The 22,707-nt window shown below is 37.1% G+C and overlaps 1 protein-coding gene across 2 annotated transcripts in view; it reads right to left on the minus strand.

The window, feature by feature from the left end:
- Positions 1-22,707, minus strand: part of SLC25A21 (solute carrier family 25 member 21) — a 254,296-nt gene that overhangs the window by 45,911 nt on the left and 185,678 nt on the right. For both annotated transcript variants that reach the window (XM_048059873.2, XM_048059876.2), the window contains exon 3: positions 21,690-21,773. In XM_048059873.2, the coding sequence (XP_047915830.1) occupies positions 21,690-21,773 (84 nt within the window). The remainder of the gene's footprint in view (positions 1-21,689; positions 21,774-22,707) is intronic.

Below are 22,707 nucleotides of genomic sequence, written 5' to 3' on the forward strand. Positions count from 1 at the left end.
AATGTGAGAGTATTAGTTTCACATCAGTGAAATTCTGAATTCTGTCATCTGTTTGGCAGACAGAAAATTCACCCTGCCAAGATAACCGGGCCTGGTGATACCACAAATGTACTTTAGCCCATATGAAGTCCCATAGTGGAAAAATGATTGGGCTAATATTCAACTGGGCATTAAAACAAACAAACAAACAAACAAAACAAACAAAAAAACACACACACAACAAAACTGGTGGTAATCCAGAAGGGTTCCCCCTCTCTGCCTCATCACGTAGGAACACAGACTTTTTGCCAGCTGAAAAGAAGGCATAGTGTGCAGACAGGACAGAGCAACTGGGAAAGGGATTATTACTTCTTCGGTGGCAGTGCTAGTTTACTCCAAATGTGGGTGAAATCAGAACTCAATAGCCAGAGCTGTTGGAGGCAAATAGGGTAAATCCCACCTGCTGCAGCTGCCACCTGGGCAGGCACAGAAGAGAACACAACAGTCAGGGGCAGCTGAAAGGCTTGTGGGGACAGGGCCCAGTGTTTGGAGATACTTTCCTGGTCACTGGCAGGGATTCTGGCATAAAGTGGACTGTAAAATATATAAAAGCAACATGACAAAATGGCTTATTAAAGAGAAGATCACAGAGAATTGGTAAGACTGTTATCAGTAGGACTGTAGTTTACAACTTTAGCCTGAATTCAACGTGCCATTGTTACTGCTTTCACAGTTACTCAATAGAAAATGAGCTGACCTCAGCTCTCAAACTCCCGTCCATTGTAGACAGCTTTTATTTTCATAAGACACTTTCTGTAATCATGACTACGAAGTCCTTTGCTCACCTGAAGGAGAAAAAGTGGTATATAATACTATTGGATAGAAAGAAAATAGTCTGCAATATATTCTTCAAGATAAGTAATACATATTCTGAAAATAACTGCTGTTTAAGAGGAGGAATATTTTACCATCATTGTTGGCATTATTCACTTACAACACTTAGAAAACAATTTACCTAAATAACATAAAACAACCAAAAGTGTGCCTTTTTTGCCTTTTCAGTGCTACAATATCCAATAGAGATTATACAAATCATTTTTGGAAGAAGTCTGTCCCACTCAGTAAACCAATCCATGACCCAAAAACAGGTGCAGAAATGCACAAAGGAGAACATGGCACAAAGTGGGAACATACAACTCTGGGCAAACAGCATATAAGGTCATTTCTTCTGGTGGCAGTGCTGGTCTAAAATACTCATGAAACTATGGCTTTGGTTAGACAGAAATCAGGATGTAGCCTATTATGTTTTCCTCTTTAACTCAATTTTTTAATGTATGGTTCACATGTTGCTATATATTATTCTCATCCAGCTGTGCTATAATAATAGCACTTTTACCCTCTCATCAGGCAGTAATTTTGAATTAAAAAGCCTCTTCTAGGGATAGCTTCTAAAGTACAACACATACCACCTCATGAATGTGGTAACTGATATGTCGACATTCCAGAGTGCTAAATAGGTGAGGATGTTGGCTTTCAGGAACAATCTCTTGCCAGATAATACTTCATTATCTGACAGACCATCTGGTTTCCAGTCCGTCAATGCTATATTAATACCGTCAGCTCTCTATGCTTGATTATTGCCCAACATTGCTATTACTTTGTAAATAGCAGAACTCAAAAAAAGGAGTCTTCCAGAGACTGAGCAAGACAAATCACCACTTGCTCATGTACTTGCCATTGTCATTTTTGGACAATGGCCAAAGATAGGATTTTTTTTTTTTTAATGTGACTCGTGAATTCAGAGTACAGCATACTCCATTGTTATCAGGAGAAAGATCACTAACTTTTAATTGCACAATATATATAAACACAGCTGGCCTAGTGAGTCATTTAGTAATACAATATGTTACTCCCCAAAACTCTGTTTCAGGTGTAACCTCAGGACTCTTTCTATTCTAGTCATAGAAGTCTGTGAGATTTGCAGTGATTCACTCCTAGACTACTGGGAATTTTTAAAGGAATCTTTCTTTTCTGCAATTGCAGAAGGAATGTTTGGACTGTAAATGAGAAGCTGTATCTATTGGATATCCTTTCAGTGTCTGTTCAGAGCACCCTGTTTTAAGAATGACTAATCACAAGAACGTGCAGTTCATAACTCTGTAAGCAATAATAGTTGATCTCTTTACAGTAAAATATACATTCCTCCAGCAGGAGGAATGTCACTGTGGGAATGTCATGACATTGCTGTACAAGATCATGAAGAACAATATTGGCTGCATTTTTAAAACAAAGATATACATTAAGATATGAATAAAAATAGTGTTTCATTGTAGTTAGTAATGGAATGAAATATTTATAAATATTTTATTGGATTCTAGCTGAAATACTTCTACTGTGAGCTGGGAAGCTGGTGAATACTCAGGACTCATTTGTTATCACCTCTGAGGATTTGTGTTTTGTATACAACTCCCCTTTCCACTGAAATCAACAATGAGCTTACTCACTCATGAAAGCACTATCTCTGTTTCAGTAACCTTGACTTAAAATTTCAGATATCCTTCAGTAACTGATGTAGTCATCACTGTCAGTGCATGGTCAAAGCTAAGTATCTGGTTCAAAATCTAGATGCCTAAGGAAATCCTACAGCTAAATAAATAAATCTCAGAACAAAAAAGAAAAATCTTTTGAAAAAAGATTGCGGTTAACTTCTAGTGAAAATGCATAAATAATCAATTAAAGAAATGTTCAAAGTTTCTTATACTCTTTTTTCCACATTAATTGAATGTTTTTTCCTGTGAGTACTCAAAGCACTAATGATCACATTCTTATCAGGCATGTCTGAAGTCCTTTTTCCAATAATAAAACACAAATATAAATATCAGCAAGTTACTGTAAAAGAAAGACAAAACTGTTCCAAAAAGTACTTACAACTAGATTGGATCTATCATAAATGCCTGTTTCAAATTTAATTGTTCTCCATAAGTCAGGTCAAACATGAAAAAACAGGAAACAGAAATTGTCTCAAATAACTTTCCTGTATTCCAATTTACTACTTGGTGCCTAAAAGACTCCAAAACATATGCCGCAGCCTAATTTGAATGAAGTCTGAGGTAATGACTCTTTCTCTATTTCAGAACAATAAAATGTCAGGTTAAAAGTTATGTAGACACCTACTATGCATCTCAGCAAAGGTGCAGCTGTAGATGCAACTCTGATGAAATCAGGTCAAGTTGTACAGTAGTGGACCATGCTCATTACGCTGCACAAGAGCCAGCACCGTCCCAAGGGATAATAATGGGGAACTAAAGCCCTGTATCCTTTTAAAACCATGCCAGACTGCATGCACGTGCTAGCAAAATAAGCAGAGATGCTGCTGCACTGCCTCAGCAATGATGTCTATAAAAACTTGGCAAGAGGCACCGTTCTTTACTTCTACAGTCAGCGCTATCCCTGCAGCGCAGATCTGCTTTTACAGTGTGTTTTCTTTCCCAGCAAAAACAGAAATTCCTCTTCAGGGGCTGTAAATGCTCCCCTTGCTGCAGCAGTCCCCACCACCAGCTTCTGCAGACCTGGTAGCTTGGTTTCCAGGACTCTTCCCTCTCAAGTCCCACTATTCTGGGGCACCCCCACAGCATCCCAAACTTCACTACTTACAGACTGGATGCCCTGTGCTGTGGTTCATCAACCTCAAGTCCTTCATTACTCAGTCACAGAGAACCTGAGTCCAACATTGAAACTCCTAATGGGACAATATTATATATATATTGTAATGATAACTATAATATATTATGGGACAATAACATAACATGCCATAACCTCTCAAAGTGGAAGGTCTGTGGCAAGACATCCTGCCTGCTTTCTGATCACAGCTCCTGCTCACTACAGCTTTGGGTAGACATGCACACTTGAGCTTTTACAGTGTTCATTTTCCCAGGGGATGCTGGGGAGAGAAGTGAGGGTGAAGTATCTTCACGATGCTGTAACTACCAAAGGTGTTGTAACCCCAGGTACCCGAGGTGTTGCAATGGTGGACGAGAAACAGGCTGATAAAACTCCACAGACTCAAGCTAACAGACAGCTTTTTTAAACAAGCAGAGGAGAACTGTGTTTCATGAGCAGAGATGGGGCTGCAAATGATAAGCTTCCCAGCATGTGGTCTGCAGGACTCAGATTCACTTTGCTTAGTGGTCACTCACTGCGTCTACAGAAGCTTTAATATCCCAAGTTTTACTGCTGTGTGTATGGCCCCATGGGAAACAGTTTCTTTCATTTATGATTCATGGTTCACAATCATCCCCCAAAAAGAGACACTGACTTCTCTAACAATCAAGAAGACAACCACCTACTATTTTGCAGGGAAAATGGCAGGAGGAACTGGTTACCTCTCTTAACTAAAAAGTCAGGTTCAATTCCCCTTTTCCATACCTGCAAGGGATTTCTTTAATAAACTCATTGTCATGAAGAGTTTAAGGAATACAATTAGAAGCTATGACTCTTCCATCCAGATGCACAATCACAGAGTCACAGGCCATGATCTCTGGACAAACACATCTTGAAGTACACAAAGTTGGAACAGAAATGTGAAATGAGTGTTACCAACATGAGTGTGACCACTCTCCTTCCCCTATGACTATGAGAAGAGGCTGTAAAATGGTGGTAGATCATACTACAGCAAAGAGGACTTAAGGGTCTGGATTCTTTGGGTACAGAAGAAGTAGCAATCTCCACTGCATAAAGGAAAATGTCTTTCAGAGTATCATTTTTCAAAAACAAGGTAGGAAACACAACCATACTTTACATATGGGTTTGTTTTAGGCATGGCATACAAATCCTTAGAAATGGATTGAGCCTATCAAGTATCTCCACGTGGCAATAGAGTGCACTTTCTTACAATGTAAGTTTTAGGCTTAGGTGATTTTTTTTTTTCTTCTGGATATTGCTTTTTTATTTGTCTCATCATTTTAAAATCCTAGCTTTCTGGTATGGACCAAAAACAATAGTTTAACCTGGGTGAATTTTGATTTTCTAAACTAAAAAATAATCACAATTTGGAAAAATAGGATCTTATTGTTTGCTCATGGAACAGTGCATCAGTTTTCACGATACCATAATTATTGGTACAGATTTCCTGGTTTAGGTAAAATGTATCTGTGTAGAACTGGTTTTATAAGTAGCTTTATTAATAAACAATTCACAAGGCAGCTTTCCAGTAGCTTTTCTACTCACCTTTTCCAAATCCTGGGGCCTTGTCCACACCCTAGCTTGCAACACATTGCCCTTTGTCCCCTTGGGGTCTGGCATGGTTGAACTTGTAGAAATATGTACATGTGTAGTGGCGCTCTGACCATGACTCTTTCCTTCCTGCACCACTCTGGGCAGCTTTATCACCTAAGTATCCCCTGTGTAGGATGATCTTTGGTTGGCTGCTAAACAAGCATCATAGAAGGCTCTAAGGACAAAGCTGATCTTGTATTACACTTTTAAGGGTGCTTTCAAAGATTTGCTAAACGGGTGCTTAATTTAGTTTCTTTTCTGATGAAATGATTATCAGGCACTCATATGAAGTCAGCAGCAAACCCTGAAGGCTAACAGAATTCTTAGCTCATCTGTTTTTTGGTGATGGGCAAGCAGCATCATTTAGATATTTTTGTTGTTGCACATGCACTTACTTAATGCTTTATAATTATCTTCTTCCTGTGAGAGATTGTCTACTCACAGGTGTTTATCAAGTGGTCTCAGGTGAATCACAGAAGCAGAAGCTTTGGTCATGCATCACTTAAGATGTAGACATCCAAGGTTAGCTGGAATGCTACTGAACATCCCCAGGTTTTATCATTGCTATCTGCAACATTCACTATGACAATGAAAACTCTTTCTAAGATTAAAAACAAGACCTGTCACAAGTGAAAAGAATTCCAATTTTTAGAAAAAAAAATACTAGGAAAATTTGTGTAATAGATGATGACTAGCCCATACATTTCAAATATTGCCTAAACAATCTTACCTGAATTAAAATTTTAAACAATTTCCATGATATGTAGAAAGGCTTGTTAGACACCTGTTAGCACATTATATGTATACTACTTGTATGACAGAATTATAGGTGTCTAAATTCTGCTTTCCACACTGGATATCTTAAAACCTTGGGCAACTGTAAAATTAAAAATTGTGTAATTTAATATGTTGTCTTAAACACAGGTTTGAGCAACATGACAGAAAAGTTTTAGAAAGGTAGTGGAGAAGAATTTGCTAAATAATCTGTAATTCTGCAGGTCACTAATGAGTGTGGAAAAGTGTAGTGTTTATACAGAGCCCACGGCACTGCAGACTATAATGATCACACAGCAGGACAGAAGCAAATTTATGTGCTATGCTCTGAAAGGTAATATGAGCTTCATTTTGAATGAAATGACCTACCCAGCACAGAAGGAATCAAGGAATGTTCTAAGGAGTAGGTAAGCAGCAGCAGCGTGTACTAGTCAAAGATCCTGGATTTCTTTTTTAGGAAAATACGGTTTAAAATGAATTGTATAATCTAAGCAGTAAGAGCCAGGACCAGAGCACTTTGAGTAATCTGCATTCAAATTTGCTTTTTTTCTCTACTGAAAAATAAATCCCATTGCTTACATAAACCAAAAAGAACATCTTCCAGTTTTCAGATTGTCTTAATCTTACATTGTACTCTTTCAGGACCACTTTGAGAAATTTTTATTCTTCCTATCCTATCTTTGTGTCATCTGGTATGAAACTCTCCTCTTTTTGCTCCTCCAAGAACCACAGCTCCCCAGATTCTATGTCAGCTACCTGTTAAGAATGTATTTCTTAGAGGAGGTCTCTCAGTGTTAACTCACAAAACCACAGACATTTCAGTGTATTTCTCCTGCCTGCTCCCTTTTCTATTCTTTTTTTTTTTTCTTTTGCAGCTTGTATGTTCCTTTTCTTCTTTGTATCTGATTTAGATCATGATGGTAGCACAAAAGACATCATATAATATAAACAGAGAGCATATATAAATAATGGGAGGGAGTACATCTTTTTATAATACTACCACTACCTTGAGTACGAAACTGGGATTTTTATGGTAATTATGGGTTGAACTTCAGGGGATTATTTATCAATTAAAAATATGCATATACATTTAAGCAGCCTATGTAATTGTCTATATTATGGTAAGATGACAGTCTTACAATAAATGAGATACATATCTCCCAGAATCAGAGTATCTATTATGTCATTTGAAATAGGAGTTGCTACAGAAAACATACTAAATGGTAGGTAAGCAGCTACACAGAACGTTTATGGATGTGGTTAGAATTAACAGCTTAAACTTCAATACATTCAAAGCTAGCAACAAACAAGGTCTAAAACTTGCATATCTTTGAGCTATGCCCGGTCTTATTTTCTCACATGTACTAGCTTTATTTATGTCCTGGAATATAAAAAGGAAATTCATTATTTTTATGTTGCCAGAAAGGATTTTAATGAATTATAAGTGCTATGGACTCTATGTGAACTTCTCACAAAATTCACATGAAACACAATTCAGACTTTGGACAAGGACAGATGCTTCATAATTTTTTAACGCTATCTTCAATCAGAATAACTTCCAGAATAATGTCAACAAGTAAGTAAAGCATAAAAACAGAGCTGTCAAAGTCTGATATAGGAATAACTAAGATCATGAAAAAAAAAAAAAAAGATATAAGAAATACTGTATTAATTTTTAACACCTCAAAATGTTACCAATTTTTAATGCCCTCTGTTTTGATTCTTTCATGTGTGACCTATCAGGTTCTGTGATCAACTGTCTGTATGGCTCCATGTTTAATCAAACTGTTTGTGTAGGACATAAACATTAAGACATAAAGTAAGATTTATATTAAAATTATTATTTAGGTGTAAAACCATATAGAGTGAGAAATGGGAAACTATTTTAATAACAGCCTTGGGTTCCATTTCTTAAAAAACAAAGAAAATTAAAGGCCTGATACAAAGACCATGAAGTTAACAGCATACTTTCAGAAGGATGTGAATCAGGCCCTTAAAGTAGCAACTCATTTAGTACTGACTGCTAAATTTATAGCACTTCTTTATTCTCTCTAAGCATAAGAGCATCCATTCATCACACTGCAGTAACAAAGCCGTAACCTGATATATGACAAATATTACAAGCTCAATGGCTGATGTCCATTACTGACGGGACCTGCTCACCATTTAGAAAAGATTGGCACTGAAGGATTACTGAGCAAACATAGCACCTGAAAAAACTTGCATGCAGGAGTCTGTCATCAGGTGTGTGATCGAGGGCATTATCTGAGAACGCTGGCTCTTTATCTTCAGTTGGAAACTGCTGCAATTGCCAACAGTTCTCAACAAAGAGCTTCCGTCATGGAAGGCTGAGACACCGAGCCAGCCTGGTGATGGTTTACCTTCCCAAGGCTTCATTCCTTTTTATGGATCACCTGAGACCAAGCAGCACACCAGTCTTTAATAGCTTAAATAGCAGGACAACCTAGCAAACTGATGACAATCAATGGAAAACCAATCCTTTTCGGTAGAAAGACAAAATTCCAGGCATTCCCTCATGGTAACTGAGAAAGTCTTACTTCTAAAACTGCATTTTCCCAAACCCTTCAACAGGATGCTGAGGGCAACTTTTTTGCAATTGATTCTGAGAATTTTTCAAGGACTGCTAACCCTTCCAGTGTGAAACTGCTCACTAGTCCTTTTTTCATCTTTTACACCATTATAATTCTTCTTGTGAATAACTTAAACCCCTTTACCTTTTTTGTAATGCAACACTAGATAAAATTACTACTATACATTTTCTGAGAAAGCCTATGAAAACTGTTATTTGTATAAAAACACTCATTTTTCTTGTTCTGTTGGTCTAAAATTCTAGAGGTATAAAATATTATTACAGCCTTGAGAAATATTTATTATTTACAAATTATTAATATCAGCTGTTGAAATGCTGGTGGAGACATTTTATTTTTCTTAAAATCTTAACAATATATTTAATATCCACAGAAGTTTTTGAAATGTATCTGAAGGTTTTGGTTTGCTTTTTATGTACTTTTAAACAAAAAATATTTTTTAAAAAGGATTTTTAATTAAATTACCCATTTATGAAGAAAAGATAAAAAATGAGATGAAATAGTTTAATATGTTGTAAAGTAATAAATATACACAAATCTGAATATTGTGCAATTTTTTTTTTTTGTATTTTCATAGAGACATGTTATGCAAGACTACTTTAAAACAAAGGCTCAAATGCATATTAGTTGATATTTTACTTTTAACCACAAAATTGACTCTTTTAAATCACAGTAACAATCAAAAGAATAAACATTACCTATAGGCTAAATGGTAATTTATACCAGAGATAGACAACATTTCTAAATAAAAATGGTGTAAAAATAAGATTTTGAAATATCTATGGAATTTTTTGATAAAGTATTTTATGCAGAAGACTATTTGAATTTCTATTTTTACTTGAAGAAATGAGTGGATTTTTTATTTTCATATAAAATGGAGTTTTGGAAATAAAAAAGGTACATTGGTTGAAACTTGACTTTTGTTAAGTCAAGATATAAAATTATTTTATTAGGGTCTCAAATAATGAAAAAAATAACTTTTATTAAGAAATGTTTTAGTAGTAAGTAACCTGAGCCCATACCTACATTAGGAAGCATCTGGAGCATAGAAGTATTTCTTCCTGCCATGGAGTTCAACTACTACAGAGAACAGTGATTGGATAGTTTGGCTACCAAACTCCTATGATGAAGAAGTGTCTATTTATTATGAAAAATCCATTTATCTGATTAAAAGAACGCCTGAAAAATCTTGATGAACTTAGGACACCCAATGTCTAATAGTCAGTGGATACACAAGTTCAGGCAAAGACAAAATATGCAAAAACAAACAGTGAAGGCAAACTGTAAAAAAAAAAAAAAAAAGGAAAAAAGAAAAAAAAGGCATTTCTATCCACATGGGAATTGATCTTGTATTCATAACTGGAGCTGATCTTTCAGTTAGAGTTACTGCCCCATATGCTGCATGAAAGCTTCAGAAATTTACTATGGAGTGTCAGCCTGCTTTACTGTGAAAGGAACTTTCCATGCTAGGTAGAAAGAGAATGCAACAGTACATTTCTGTGCTTATATGCATGGACTCCTGTAAGAAGATGCAGCACGTTACACAAACAGTACTCATGATTTAGGCATTTTCACAATCAATGAAAATTATTTGCACTGCATTAAAGTTATTATTTTATTTATATGGTAAAAACCAGCTGACTGTGAGTAAAATTACATAAACAAAGATTGTGAAAGCTAAAAAGCCCACATCGTATGTATTTAGAATTTTATTTTCTTGAGAGAGGCAAATGGCATGACAGTCCAGCAGACTATTTATTTTTCACAGTTTGATTTTCAGAGTCATACGAATTGCAATGTGCCCTGAAATATGAGTTAGCATTATACAGAAAATATACTCTTCTAAAATATTTCCATATGTAATGCTAATTCCTCATTTTACCTTGTTTTATTTAAGATGCATTCCATGGAAAATCTGCACGTAACTGTCAAATATTCATAGCTATTTACATTGCCTTTTTGTTTGGGGTTTTTGCATTGATTTAGATGAACAGTTCCTCCTCCATTGTCAAGCATAGATATTCTCAGCAACTAGTTTACTAAATTTCTTTCAGAATGTGAAGCATGGCACACAGAAAGCCTTCAAATTGGGTAAAGAATATTGCAAACAGAAGAGCAGTTGGTGATGGTTTTAGAGAGGAATGATCGGTGTACCTAGCACTTACTGCTGCATCGGCAGCTCTACGTCTCAACAGACGGCTACCAGGGAAAGCTTCTCCTCCTAACAAAGATGCATTTTAAAAGTTTCTCATCAAAATGCTACTCAACTTCCAACATTTAAAAAGAAGCTAAAGTACTTTAGTAGGAAAAAATGGAGGATACCTATATTTTCATTTGCATAATACAAATGCAAAAAATTAATTTGCATAATAAAAATGCTATAGAATTCTTATAATTAAACTGCCCCCAAAACATGAAAATGATGCATATTGAAAAAAAAAGTCTGCATATTCTAATAGGTAATAGTCTTACATCTTCATTATTTACAGTTAAAATTATGAGCAAATTTATACAGTGTAAAGCACAATTATTCCAGGAGTGAAAATGTTTTATCACTGAATGCAATACTTTTGTATAGAATTTTTGTCTGCAACTTTTAGACATTAAATGCTGGAGGGATTCAAATAAAGCAGAATTATATATAAATAAACAGCTGAGGATTACAGCAATCAGAAGGATTGGCATAAAAGAGAAAAAGCTTTATTTTCAGATGTAACAAGTGAAGAAAATTAAGTTAGATGAGGTAAAGACATGCTGATTAGAGAGCAGTATAATTGTGTCATTATAAATAAATATTAAATATAGTCAATATAAACATACTAAATAAATGTTGTCTGATTAGTTAGGTGAAGACGTGAAAAAATTGATCTGGATTTTTTCTTTTTTCCCCTTCAATTTACAACTTACAGACTTCTATTTTAAAAAGAAGGCTTTTGACCTGAAACGCTGCTGCTCATTTTCACATACATGTTTCCTACAACCTAAATAAAAATGCTTTACTTTGCATTTTACGCTGTCTGCCAGGTATTTCCTGTGAACATCCCATCTAAAATCTCTTGGTCCTAGTAACTAATGTCTGTAAAGAAAATCTTGGCAAAACTATAGTTCTAAGCTTCACAAGCAGCCATTTTAAACAGAAAGCTGCTTTAGTTGTGTTGACAATCACATTTTAAACTGATTCTTTCCAGATGAAAAGATGCTTTTTCAAACAATGTAATAAAAGTGTAAAGTCAGCTGTTCCAAGCATATAAAAGTGATTTATCTGTTCTCTGGTCACTGTTTTTTTCCCTGATACAGTGAAATTTTTCTTTTAAGGAATAGGTTAACAATTAATCGCTACTAGAATCGCAAATCATGGAGAAATAAACAATTTGCCTTTAAAAGAACCTCGACACATAACTGAAATTAATTTTGCATCTGAATGTGCATATGCTATTGTGATTGTGTTTATGAAATGTTAACCATTAATGGCTAGATTTACATAACAGACACACAGTTAATTTTGACAGCTGACTACTGACAATGTCACAATCAGATTTCAGAGCTATTACCTTTGATAAGAAAGAGGGTAGTGCATGGATTTCAGTTTCGTTTATCTACTTGCAGCTGAGCATGACAGCCTTGCACGGGGTTCAGGTTTGAGAAAACACTGATCCTCTGTCAGGGCTAGAAGCTGTTTCTGCTCTTTTAAATACAAGTTTAAGTCCTGGCGATTCTGATGGCAGCATATACACGCCATTTCGGAACAAGAAAGTTGTGTAGGGACAGATCCCCCTGAAGCGGCACGATCCAGATGTATGACTTAACAGAATTCAGCCTCTTAATCTTAAAACAGCAATTCATTAAATCTTCGCTCAGAGGATGTGCAGCCTCGGCTGCGACTACTGTTGGTTGTGTTTCGGTTCCTGACCTGAAAGCTTTTCACTAGCTGAGAATTTTCTTACAGCCCTGGATAAGCCAACAAAGCCCTGCAGATGGGCAACACTCACAGCGTGGGGTGTTTGAGCACTTCCCTGCTTTCCAGCCCTAGATGGCTCTCTGCTCAGCATCTCGGCTGCCCACTTTCCGCCCGGAGCCCACCTCTCCGAGTGCCGTGGGCTCGGGGCTTGGCTGCAGCCCCACAGTACGGCCCCATGCAGGGCGAAATTGCCCCTGCCGAGGCCCCGGGGACAAGCCTCTGCTTGGGAACGTCCCAGTCACCGCTGTCAAACACTGCAGCCCCTCGTGACGAGCTGCTTAGCTGAAGCAGGGGGTATTCATGGCCATTTTCCCGGTCTACAAAATTTGGCAGTTATGTTCTTCACACTCAGAGAACATAAACATGTTCAGAGAGTACAGTGATGCAGCACAGTATAATATTTTCCCATACACTAGGCTAACAGGAGTTTTTTAAAAAAGCGAAATTATTACATTGATCTCTTTAAACAAAATGACTAATACGTCTGAATGCAGCAGGAACCTAAGTTGGTAAAATGATAAATATTCCTGAATGTTCAAATCATAAGGAATAAAAATTAAAGGTCTGCTGCTATTTTGCTAACTAGAGTAGATAAAGATAGATTGTAAATAACCTTCAGTAGGTATCCCCTTACTACTGTAATCTTATAATGCAGTCATATAATTCCAAACTGAACCCATAGGAACTACTGTTATAAATATAGTAATATAAAGAATTGTATTTATGCTGCATTAGTAGAACACACAGACACCCAAGGAATCATAGCTTTCAGATTAAAACAAACTGATGGTGAAAAAATCGGAATCTTAATAAATACAACCTGAACCTTTAAAAAATACAAACCAGACACTTACCGAGTGTAAACTGGCCATTCCAGTGGCCATAGCAAACAGTAACAACTAATGACAGTTAATGTCTGGCCTGTTTATGTCTAAGGTGCTTATAAGATTTATATAATTTTATTGTGTTCTGTTCTGTTCCTATGGGAAATAAATGAACATGCACTTCATCTTTAAAGCAGCTGATTCTCAGAAGTGATTCCCTAAAAGTGTCCTTGTTTACTCTGTTGCCATATATACCAGATCAAATGTTGTAAGTAAAATGTCCGTCCATCACTAATAAAAATGTGATTGGCCAAATGCTGCCCATAGTTACACCAGTGCAACCTCATTGTATTTCAGAAAGCTACACACATAAAACTGGGAATAAAAGTTTTTCACATTCCAGAGCCATTTCTTATGTTTTCAAGTGTTAACATATGAAGATGGGGGTAGGGAACCTACAGTGAGGAACAGAGAATTCCTGCCTGAGCAGGATGATGAAAACCTGATGACAGTAACATCACTATAAATGCTGCTGACTATCTGCAGAGAGTGCAGTCCATTGAACAGGGCACCAGTCTTGCAGTCAGGATATCTGACTACAGGCTTAAAACTGCCACTAGCTCCACGTATGACCTTGGACAAACCACCTCACAAAAGGGATTGCCAAAAGTTTTCAAACCCCTTCTGAATTAGAAGCTTAAATCAAAGAATGCAATTTTGTGTCCAACACACATGTTCCTCAGAGCTCTGATATTAACATGTTACTATGGGGCAAACAAATTACCCAGTATCAGTCTGCTCCATGACAAACATCTGTGTTCATGCTCCTGTCCAGACCTACTCTACTGCCTGGCACCTTAAACCCCAGTATCCCCATCTGCATAAATGAGATAATGATACTTCTTTCTTCTGTAGAGCATTTTGAGACCTAGAGATTAAAAGAGCAGTTTTCATCTTTTTTTTTTTCTTTTTTTTTTTTTTTCTCATGACTGACTACTGTTGCAAAAAGCATCTGGAGTCACTTGGGACTGGGCAAAACTTCGCTGGATTATGAACTGGGTAAGTTTTGTCTACTAAGAGACTAAGTAAATGTATGAATATTTTACAAATAGGCATGCATATGCATGCGTACGTGCATTTTAAAACACTATGAGGGATAAGAATTTCCTGACATTTTTGTGGTCTTTACTAGGACATGAGACAAAGTTTAAATATCAAATGCAAATGTTAATTTAATGAAGATAGCACAATACACATCACCTTCACATAACTAAAGATCTCTGCTTTGTGGCCATACTTGATCTAAACCTTTGTAAGCATAATATAAATCACAATCTTAAAGTAAATAATCAGGAAAAATCTGTCAGTTAACTTTTCTGCCTTCCTTGTCTCTAATCTTAAAAGCAGTCTTATAATAATAATTGATAATTTTAACCAGGACTGTTCCACCATTTAAATTTTATGTCTTGAAACCACAATAGACAACCAAACGAAACTGAAAATAGTAAGACCATGTAAGTATGATATTACACACAGGCCTATATAGAGTAAGGCATGGGGCAAAGTTAGACTAAATGGCATCAAGAACAGCTATGCGGTATATTACTCTGCATGTATACATAGTGGATTATGAAAAAGGAACTCCTGCTAATTACTAAAGGACTGTGGTGGTTTAACCCGGCTGGCAGCTAAACACCACACAGCCGTTTGCTCACCCTCCCCCCTCCCTCTCTGGGATGGGGGAGAGAAACGGGAAAGTGAAGCCTGTGAGTTGAGATAAAGACGGTTTATTAAGACAGGAAAATAACAATAACAATAATAATAATAGTAATAATGATAATAGTATTATTAATAATAATGTGTATGAAACAAGTGATGTAGAATGCAATTGCTCACCACCCGTTGACCGATGCCCAGCCTATCCCCGAGCAGCTGGCTCCCCCACCCCGGCCAGCCACCCCTATATATTGTTTAGCGTGACGCCAGATGGTATGGAATATCCTTTTGGCCAGTTTGGATCAGCTGTCCCGGGTCTGTCCCCTCCCAGCTCCTGCTGCACCCCCAGCCTGCTCGCTGGCAGACAGAGCAAGAAGCTGAAAAGTCCTTGGCCTGGTGTTAACACTGCTCTGCAACAATTAAAACATCAGCATGTTATCAGCGCTCTTCTCATCCTAATCCAAAACATAGCACCCTACCAGCTACTAGGAGGAAAATTAACTCTGTCCTAACTGGAACCAGGACACCCAGAAAAATTCTGAAATTTTCATCATGTGGCACCAAGAGGCTGAAGTCTGCTAAGGCATCTTTTTTCTTTTCACTACAGGTCCATGAGCCCCATTCCCCAGAAGGCCACATGAATCCTGTCTTCCAAACCACACCAAGAACTCTTCAGAAGAGAGTGCAATGGCTGAGAAATGCCATGGCTTGCCTGTAGAGGGGCTGTAATATCAAAGTCTCAACCAGTGGAAGAAACGTTAAAGCAAATGGAGTCCCTCACTTCTGAAAGTAAATGTATAGATTCAACAGTTGATATTTTTTAATTATGTACTAAAAGAACTTATGATTACCCCAGCTATATTTTTCAGGCTCATTCTCCCTGAAAATGCACAAATACTAGATTTCCTAAATTTGAGATTTCTTCTTCAAAGATATGCAAAGCAAGCACAAGGATTCAGGTATTCAAAAATTCAGCTCTAAGACTTTGATTTTTGTCCACAAAAGCCAAGAGATTTTATACAGATTCACAGTTTAAGTCAACACACCGTTCTTCAAAATCTCAGTTATAGTTCTCATAGGATGTTACAAAGCTTCAATAATACTTTAAGTTTCAGATGATATTATTTCACATGGGAATGCGATAATTTTTTCAACAGTATGTCACAAAGATGCTGATGCAGCATAATGTGACCCACAGAATAATTGTACATGTGGGATAAAGAGAGGGAAAATTAGTGATATACTATATATTGCTATATATGGTCTACGTGGATTCATCAGGATAGGTACAGAAAGATATTTTGGCACTGTAGTGTGTCCAGGCCTTGGGCACCCAGCACAACAAAGATGTTGATCTGTTAGAGTGGGTCCAGAGGAGGGCCACAAAGATGATCAAAGGGCTGGAGCACCTCTCCTATGTAGAAAGGCTGAGAGAGCTGGGTCTGTTCAGCCTAAAGAAGAGAAGGCTCCAGAGGAACCTCATTGCAACCTTTCAGTACTTGAAGGGGACGTAAAAATGATGGGAAGCAACTCTTTGCTCAATCAGATAATGACAGAATGAGGAGGAATGTTTTTAAACTAAAAGAGAGGAGATTTAGATTAGAGGTTAGGAGGAAACTCTTCACTGTAAGGATGGTGAGGCACTGGAACAGGCTGTCCAGAGAGGTTGTGGATGCCCCATCCCTGGAGGTGTTCAAGGCCAGGTTGGATGAGGCCCTGAGCAACCTGATGGCTTCCCTGCCTATGGCAGGGGGGTTGGAATTAGATGATCTTTGAGGTCCCTTCCAACCCAAGCCACTCTATGATTCTATGGTTCTATGATTTTAGCAAGACTTGTACCAAGTATTATTTGTTTGTAGGTAGACCTGTAGGGCAGACCTGTAGGGCTAGAAAAGAGACAGAACTATGTATAGGTATTTTTGAAGTACCAGTGCTAGCAGACCTTTCTCAGGGTTCACATGGAAGTTACTGTTCCTGTAGTAGTGGGCAACAGCGAAAATGTGCTTTCAGTTTGCTAGATCACAGGTCTTTGAAAGTGCCAGTGCAGGCGGGTCTATATGAAGAAACCAGGTTCCTGAAGGTAGCAAGTGAGCATGGGTCCAAGTTCACTTCTGCACTCCTGGTGCTAAAAAGAAATCAAAGAGTGGGGTAGATAGCTGTGGGAGGAAATAACATCTTAATCTACCACTTTTGCTTGCCTCAGAGCACTTAAGTCAGAGCCTAAGTCTGGTCTTTCGATACCAGAGGAATTTATGCCTCCAGTAAGTGGAAATGAATCTCTGCTTCATAGCTGCTAGCTGGGAAAAGGGATTTTTGGCATGACTGACTATGCCACACTTCCCCGGTCGGCAATTTCATTGAAGGATTCATGCACAAGGTAGCCAAGTATTTGTATCTTGTATAACATTTATTTGGCAGCCTTTTGATAAGTCTCCTCAGCCCAGCTGGAAGAGCACACATCCAGCTGGGCCCCAGGAATGGGTGGTGATGACTGCTGGTGAGTGCCAGAGGCTGAAGCTTGCCTGCAGGGCTGGCAATCCTGCAAGTCTCCTTTCCTGACCTGTTGGCAATTAGAAGCAGCAGAACATCATCTGCAGCTAGCTGGGAGAGCCAGGTCTCAAGAGCACTGCTATAGTCTTTCAGGCACTTGTCACCACGATAGACAGCCAAGGGATAGAGGCAGGACAAAGGAGAATGCTAGCAAATTCCTTAATCAACGAATGATCGCTGTTATCACATAAGCCAGGAACCCTCCAGCTTCTGCACATTTGCTGACAACTCAGCATTCATCCAGCTCCTGCTTAGCCTTGGCTGTTCTCCCACCTACTCCACCCATAGCTGACAAGTTTTGTGCAGCTTTAAAGCCTAATCCCACTAATGTATGAGTCAGGGTGCTGCTTATTAAAAGAAAGGTGTGTGGTCATACAGGCAGGCATTTATAGGTATAAGAGTGTGGTATGAGAGTATGAGGCAAAGCTGAGAAGAAGACAGAAATAGTTATAAAGCTTATTGGGCTTTTTTATTAGGAGGTAATTGTTCCTTCCCAAACCAAATTCAGCATTAATAATCAAATAACCCAGCAGAAGTAATGAGGTCTCAAATGATCAATGACTATTCTGTTTTGTATTTTCCCAGGACCATCTAGGTCTAAGAAAAGCTAACAGCCCTTTAAACTGTACCTTTAATAAATGTTGAGTTTCAAAAGTGGAAACCAGGACACTGCTACCCTTTCTGTTTCAGGCAAGCTAACCAATGAATGAGAAAGTAACAGGCACTTGACTGGGTGCCTATCAAAAAAGCCAACTGTAAGCCAGAACATTTATTGTTAAAATAATGAGCCCATGAAAATCTAAGTTTATATGAAAAAAGTTGTTTACAGACCCAAAATAACAGCATCTATCTAAAATGGTGGATGCAACTCTAAATTAAGATAGTGCAGATGGACATAATTTCCATTCTTAATATGAGACAACGCCATGTGTCTTTAATACAAACGCAACATATACATTCAGCTAGACTGTTGTTAGACTGTTTATTCTGACATTTCATATTCAAACCTAAGTTGTTATCAAAGAAGTGAGTGATTACAAATGCAGTGAAAATGGCAACAATGCAAACATTGGTCAACAAACATGATCAACCCCTTAGGACCTCTAAGAACCTTTTAGGTCCTTATTTGTAGGACCTAAAAAGAATGAAAAGCTTTCTCTGTTAATGGTTTCAGGTAATCCTCTATCCAAACATTTTCCCCAGTAAACATCAGATTATTTTTATGTTAGCTGTAAAGATGTCACTCCTCAATAAACAGATACACTCCTGGTGGTTTTGCCTCTGCTGTCGAAGATCTGTCAATACATGCAGCATCTCATAAGTGAAACCAGAGAAATTCAGATGCAAGGTTCCTAACAAATACTGCTAAACAAAGGCTGGTCACCACAGAAGTGGATTTGCAGAGCTGCAGTCCCTGTGCAATTGGCAGTGACTGGAAGGTTTCAGCACAAGTCTGCAAAAGCCCTGAAGTGGATATTCCTAACTCCATTTAATAGACAGCTATGTCACCTCTAATGCTATGCTAGCCTGACCCTTCCTTTAGTGAGTCTCACTTAAATTTTATGTTTTGTGGCTCCTGTTTTCTTGTAAGACAAGAAAAGAGTTCAAGGGATGGATCCTTCTTTGAAGATTTTAATTCCCTGTGGAGAAAATTTATTTCCATCTAAAGAACTCTTCAAAGTTTGGGAGCTGGGGGAAGGGAGCTTTTGTAGAGGTTTTTTATTTTTTCCTGTGTTTTTTGTTTAAGAAACTTTTAATGTTTTGTGAAGACAAAGGAAACCTCATATTCTTTGAAAAGGACAGAATTCTATTAGTGGAAATATTTTATCTGCAATTGTCCTTATAACAGAGAGAAAATCAGAGGGATGGTTAAAGAAATCCTGGCCACCATTTCCAATGAAGCAGTTTGTCACGAAATCACTAGATTGTTACTATAATGCTGCAGTAACATAATACTGGTCAATCTTCAGTAAGAGAGATTGCAGCAAATTAAACTTTTGCATATATGTTAATAAACATGATAAGTACTTATTAGGTCAATCCCACAAATCTACTCTTCATATAACCTGAACAAGGTCAAAAAATTAAGGCATTAGACATATCTGTCTGAACTGGGCTTGGACATCTTAGCTCACCATAGTTGCTACTATTGAAAATGTCACTACAGAAGAGCATAAGCACTATTCTCAGATGTAAATATTTTCAGGTGCAGGCCATTAGTAACATTTCTTTTTCTGACATGTTCCCTTATTTCATGAATTTGTTTTGTGATAAACTTAATGTAAAGTCACATATGGCAGTAGGCAACTCTGAGTGCTGGAGAGAGGTGCATAAATCCCTTATATAGTCAGTATAAACAGAATTGGATCTCTCTAAAAATCAGTATAAAAATGCTGAAGGGGATTTTATTTGGGGCTAGCCAATATGCAATAAACATGGGGCATGAAAAAATTTCTTTTACCCTTCTCCCAGTTCACACACCTGAATCTGGACACTTCATATATTGTTTTTATTTGCTTGGTATCTAAATATGAAGCCCTTTCTTGGTGCTCTATTCTGCATATTTTTGTGATCACCCAAGGAGAGGTTCAAGAATTGAATTCAAAATAATTCAATTTAGGTTCAAGATTTCCACTAACTTAAAGATTTCGCAGTCATCTCTCTTGCTTCCCCCAAAGTGTCATAATCAGCAAACTTCAGAAATGGGATAATTTGCATAGGTGGGAATAACAGATTCAAGGATTCAGAGAAGTTTGTTAGGATTAGTTGATTACTTTTGTTTATTTTTAGCCAAAGTTTAAGATTATATTGTATCTGATATTCTCCTCCTTTTTCCCTTGTGCTTACTACTGATGACTGTTTTAATGTGACATTCTGTTTCTAACTGACAAATACTGCAGATAACGGCAAACGTGACAACTTCCTCTCTTTGCAACTTTAGTGAAACATCTCTACATCTCTCCTTACTTTAGCAATTCAAACTACCTACTTCTATATCTGTGTACTTATGTAAGGTAGTTTAGCTAAATCTCGCTACAAGAAACAATATTGGTCTAGTTCATTTTCACTGCTGGCCTCTCCTATGTTTTACCAGTACAACTTGTGGACACAAGAAGTCTGATCCCTGTTGCACCTCTGCTGCTTCCATATGTGGCATCTATGCCACTATATATGATCACAATTCCATTTTGATCAATATATGGACAAAATACTGGTTGCTGTTGCATTTACAAAGTTGTTATGGAAAGCCTGTCAGCTATTCAAAACTGGCATTGACTAATTAGAGTTACCTTGATTAAAGGCTAGCTCCCAAAGAGCTCCTGTGGATAACAGGCTTAACTTTAAGCATGTGATCAGTCCCATTACATTCACTAGCTTTAACAGGACTGAACATAAAATTAAGCATGTATTTAAATGCCTCTCTGGATCACAGCCCAAGTCCCTTAGAAGAGCTCTGGCTCAGAACGGTGTAACCTTCTAAAGGTTCAGGTGACTAAGAACCATAAATCCTTTTCCACATTCTGTCAAATTGAAAAGTTGTGTAATTTTACTCACACAGGTCTTGGAAACATTGCCTACCACAGCTAACTGGGAATGCCAGTTCATCAGAGGTTGGAAACAAGTACTCCACTGAACTCAGGCTCAGACTGAGCTCATTCAGAAAACAAGATAAAACAACCATTCAGAAAACAAGATAAAATAACCAAGATACTGAATTGCACTGATGTGGCCATCCCGCTGGCAGTACCGAGGCAGAGTTTGCCCAAGTATCTCTGCACAGCTGTGTATCACAGTTTTTTAAACATATCCTAATAGCAAAATTTGGTATTGTGAGTGTGAGTAATGTTAGGACTTTGCAAATTGTGCTCGTTATGTAAGACTAAATGTTTGCCAAATTCTGGCAATTGCATAAAGGGTGGAATATAAAGAGGATCTAATGTCTGGAAAATAGGTGATTAAAAAAGGTCACATAAAATTGACAATTTTAAAAACATATACTCTTACCCTTCTCTCTGGAAAATAGTCCTAAAAGAGTCCCCCAGGCTCTTGTAACTGGTCGGATCAGTTTTCCCTCTTTGAATTTGGAACCTAAAAAAAAAAAAATACAATTTACATCACAGCATGAGGAGTTAGGGATTTTAAGTTACTTTTAACTTTCCAATTATTATATAAAAGAAGTTTTAAAGGTTACTTAATGTATCTGATTCATTATTATATACTGTTCCTGATATACTTATTAACACTGTTTTCATAGAAGCTGTTAAACTAAGGAAAAATAGAGCTTTAGTAGTAACTTTTTTTTTTGTAGTTTATGGAACTCACAGTATAACTATCACCTTTGACATTTACACCTCTTTCTAGTTGTTTGAAAAATAAGCTGTTAACCCTGTGCCTGATCCAAAGCCCATTGAAATTAATGGGAGTCTTTGAATCAGACCCTGTTTTTGAAAATCTGAAACGGAATACTGTCATGTATTTCACTATGAAATTAATCCACTGTGCAGTTTTGTTCTTTTTATATCTGATGCAACTACAATAAAAATCAACCAGGGACATGACCAGAAATTACAGCATCATTCATTTTTTGTAATTTATTAATAAGATGAACAATAAAACAAAGCAATGAATTCTTTTAATTCTTTTAATTAAAACCTTGTTTTCTCTATTCATATTCTGACAGTGATAAAGATTTCAACAGAAAGGCCTTGAAAGGAAAATCAAGATTATGATTTAAGACTGTAAACATCTTATTATTTACAATTTCTGTATTTGTTAAACAGTAAGTTTAACAAACTATATTATTTTATTCAATACCCCAGTCAGATTATCCTACTTCTTGTATAGCATGGAGAAATTTTGAAAGCCTTTTTTTTGAAAAAAAAAAAAAAAAAGAACACTGATATTAGCAAATCCAATCTACGAGAAGTCTTTATCAGTCAATCAATAAGTTGGCTTTATCACTAAGTACAATACAAATTCTACACAGCAAAAAAATAGTTTCAAAGAATAACTGACATAATCA

The sequence above is a fragment of the Anser cygnoides genome, chromosome 5 (assembly GCF_040182565.1).
Source record: "Anser cygnoides isolate HZ-2024a breed goose chromosome 5, Taihu_goose_T2T_genome, whole genome shotgun sequence".
In the NCBI taxonomy this organism is placed as follows: Eukaryota; Metazoa; Chordata; class Aves; order Anseriformes; family Anatidae; genus Anser; species Anser cygnoides.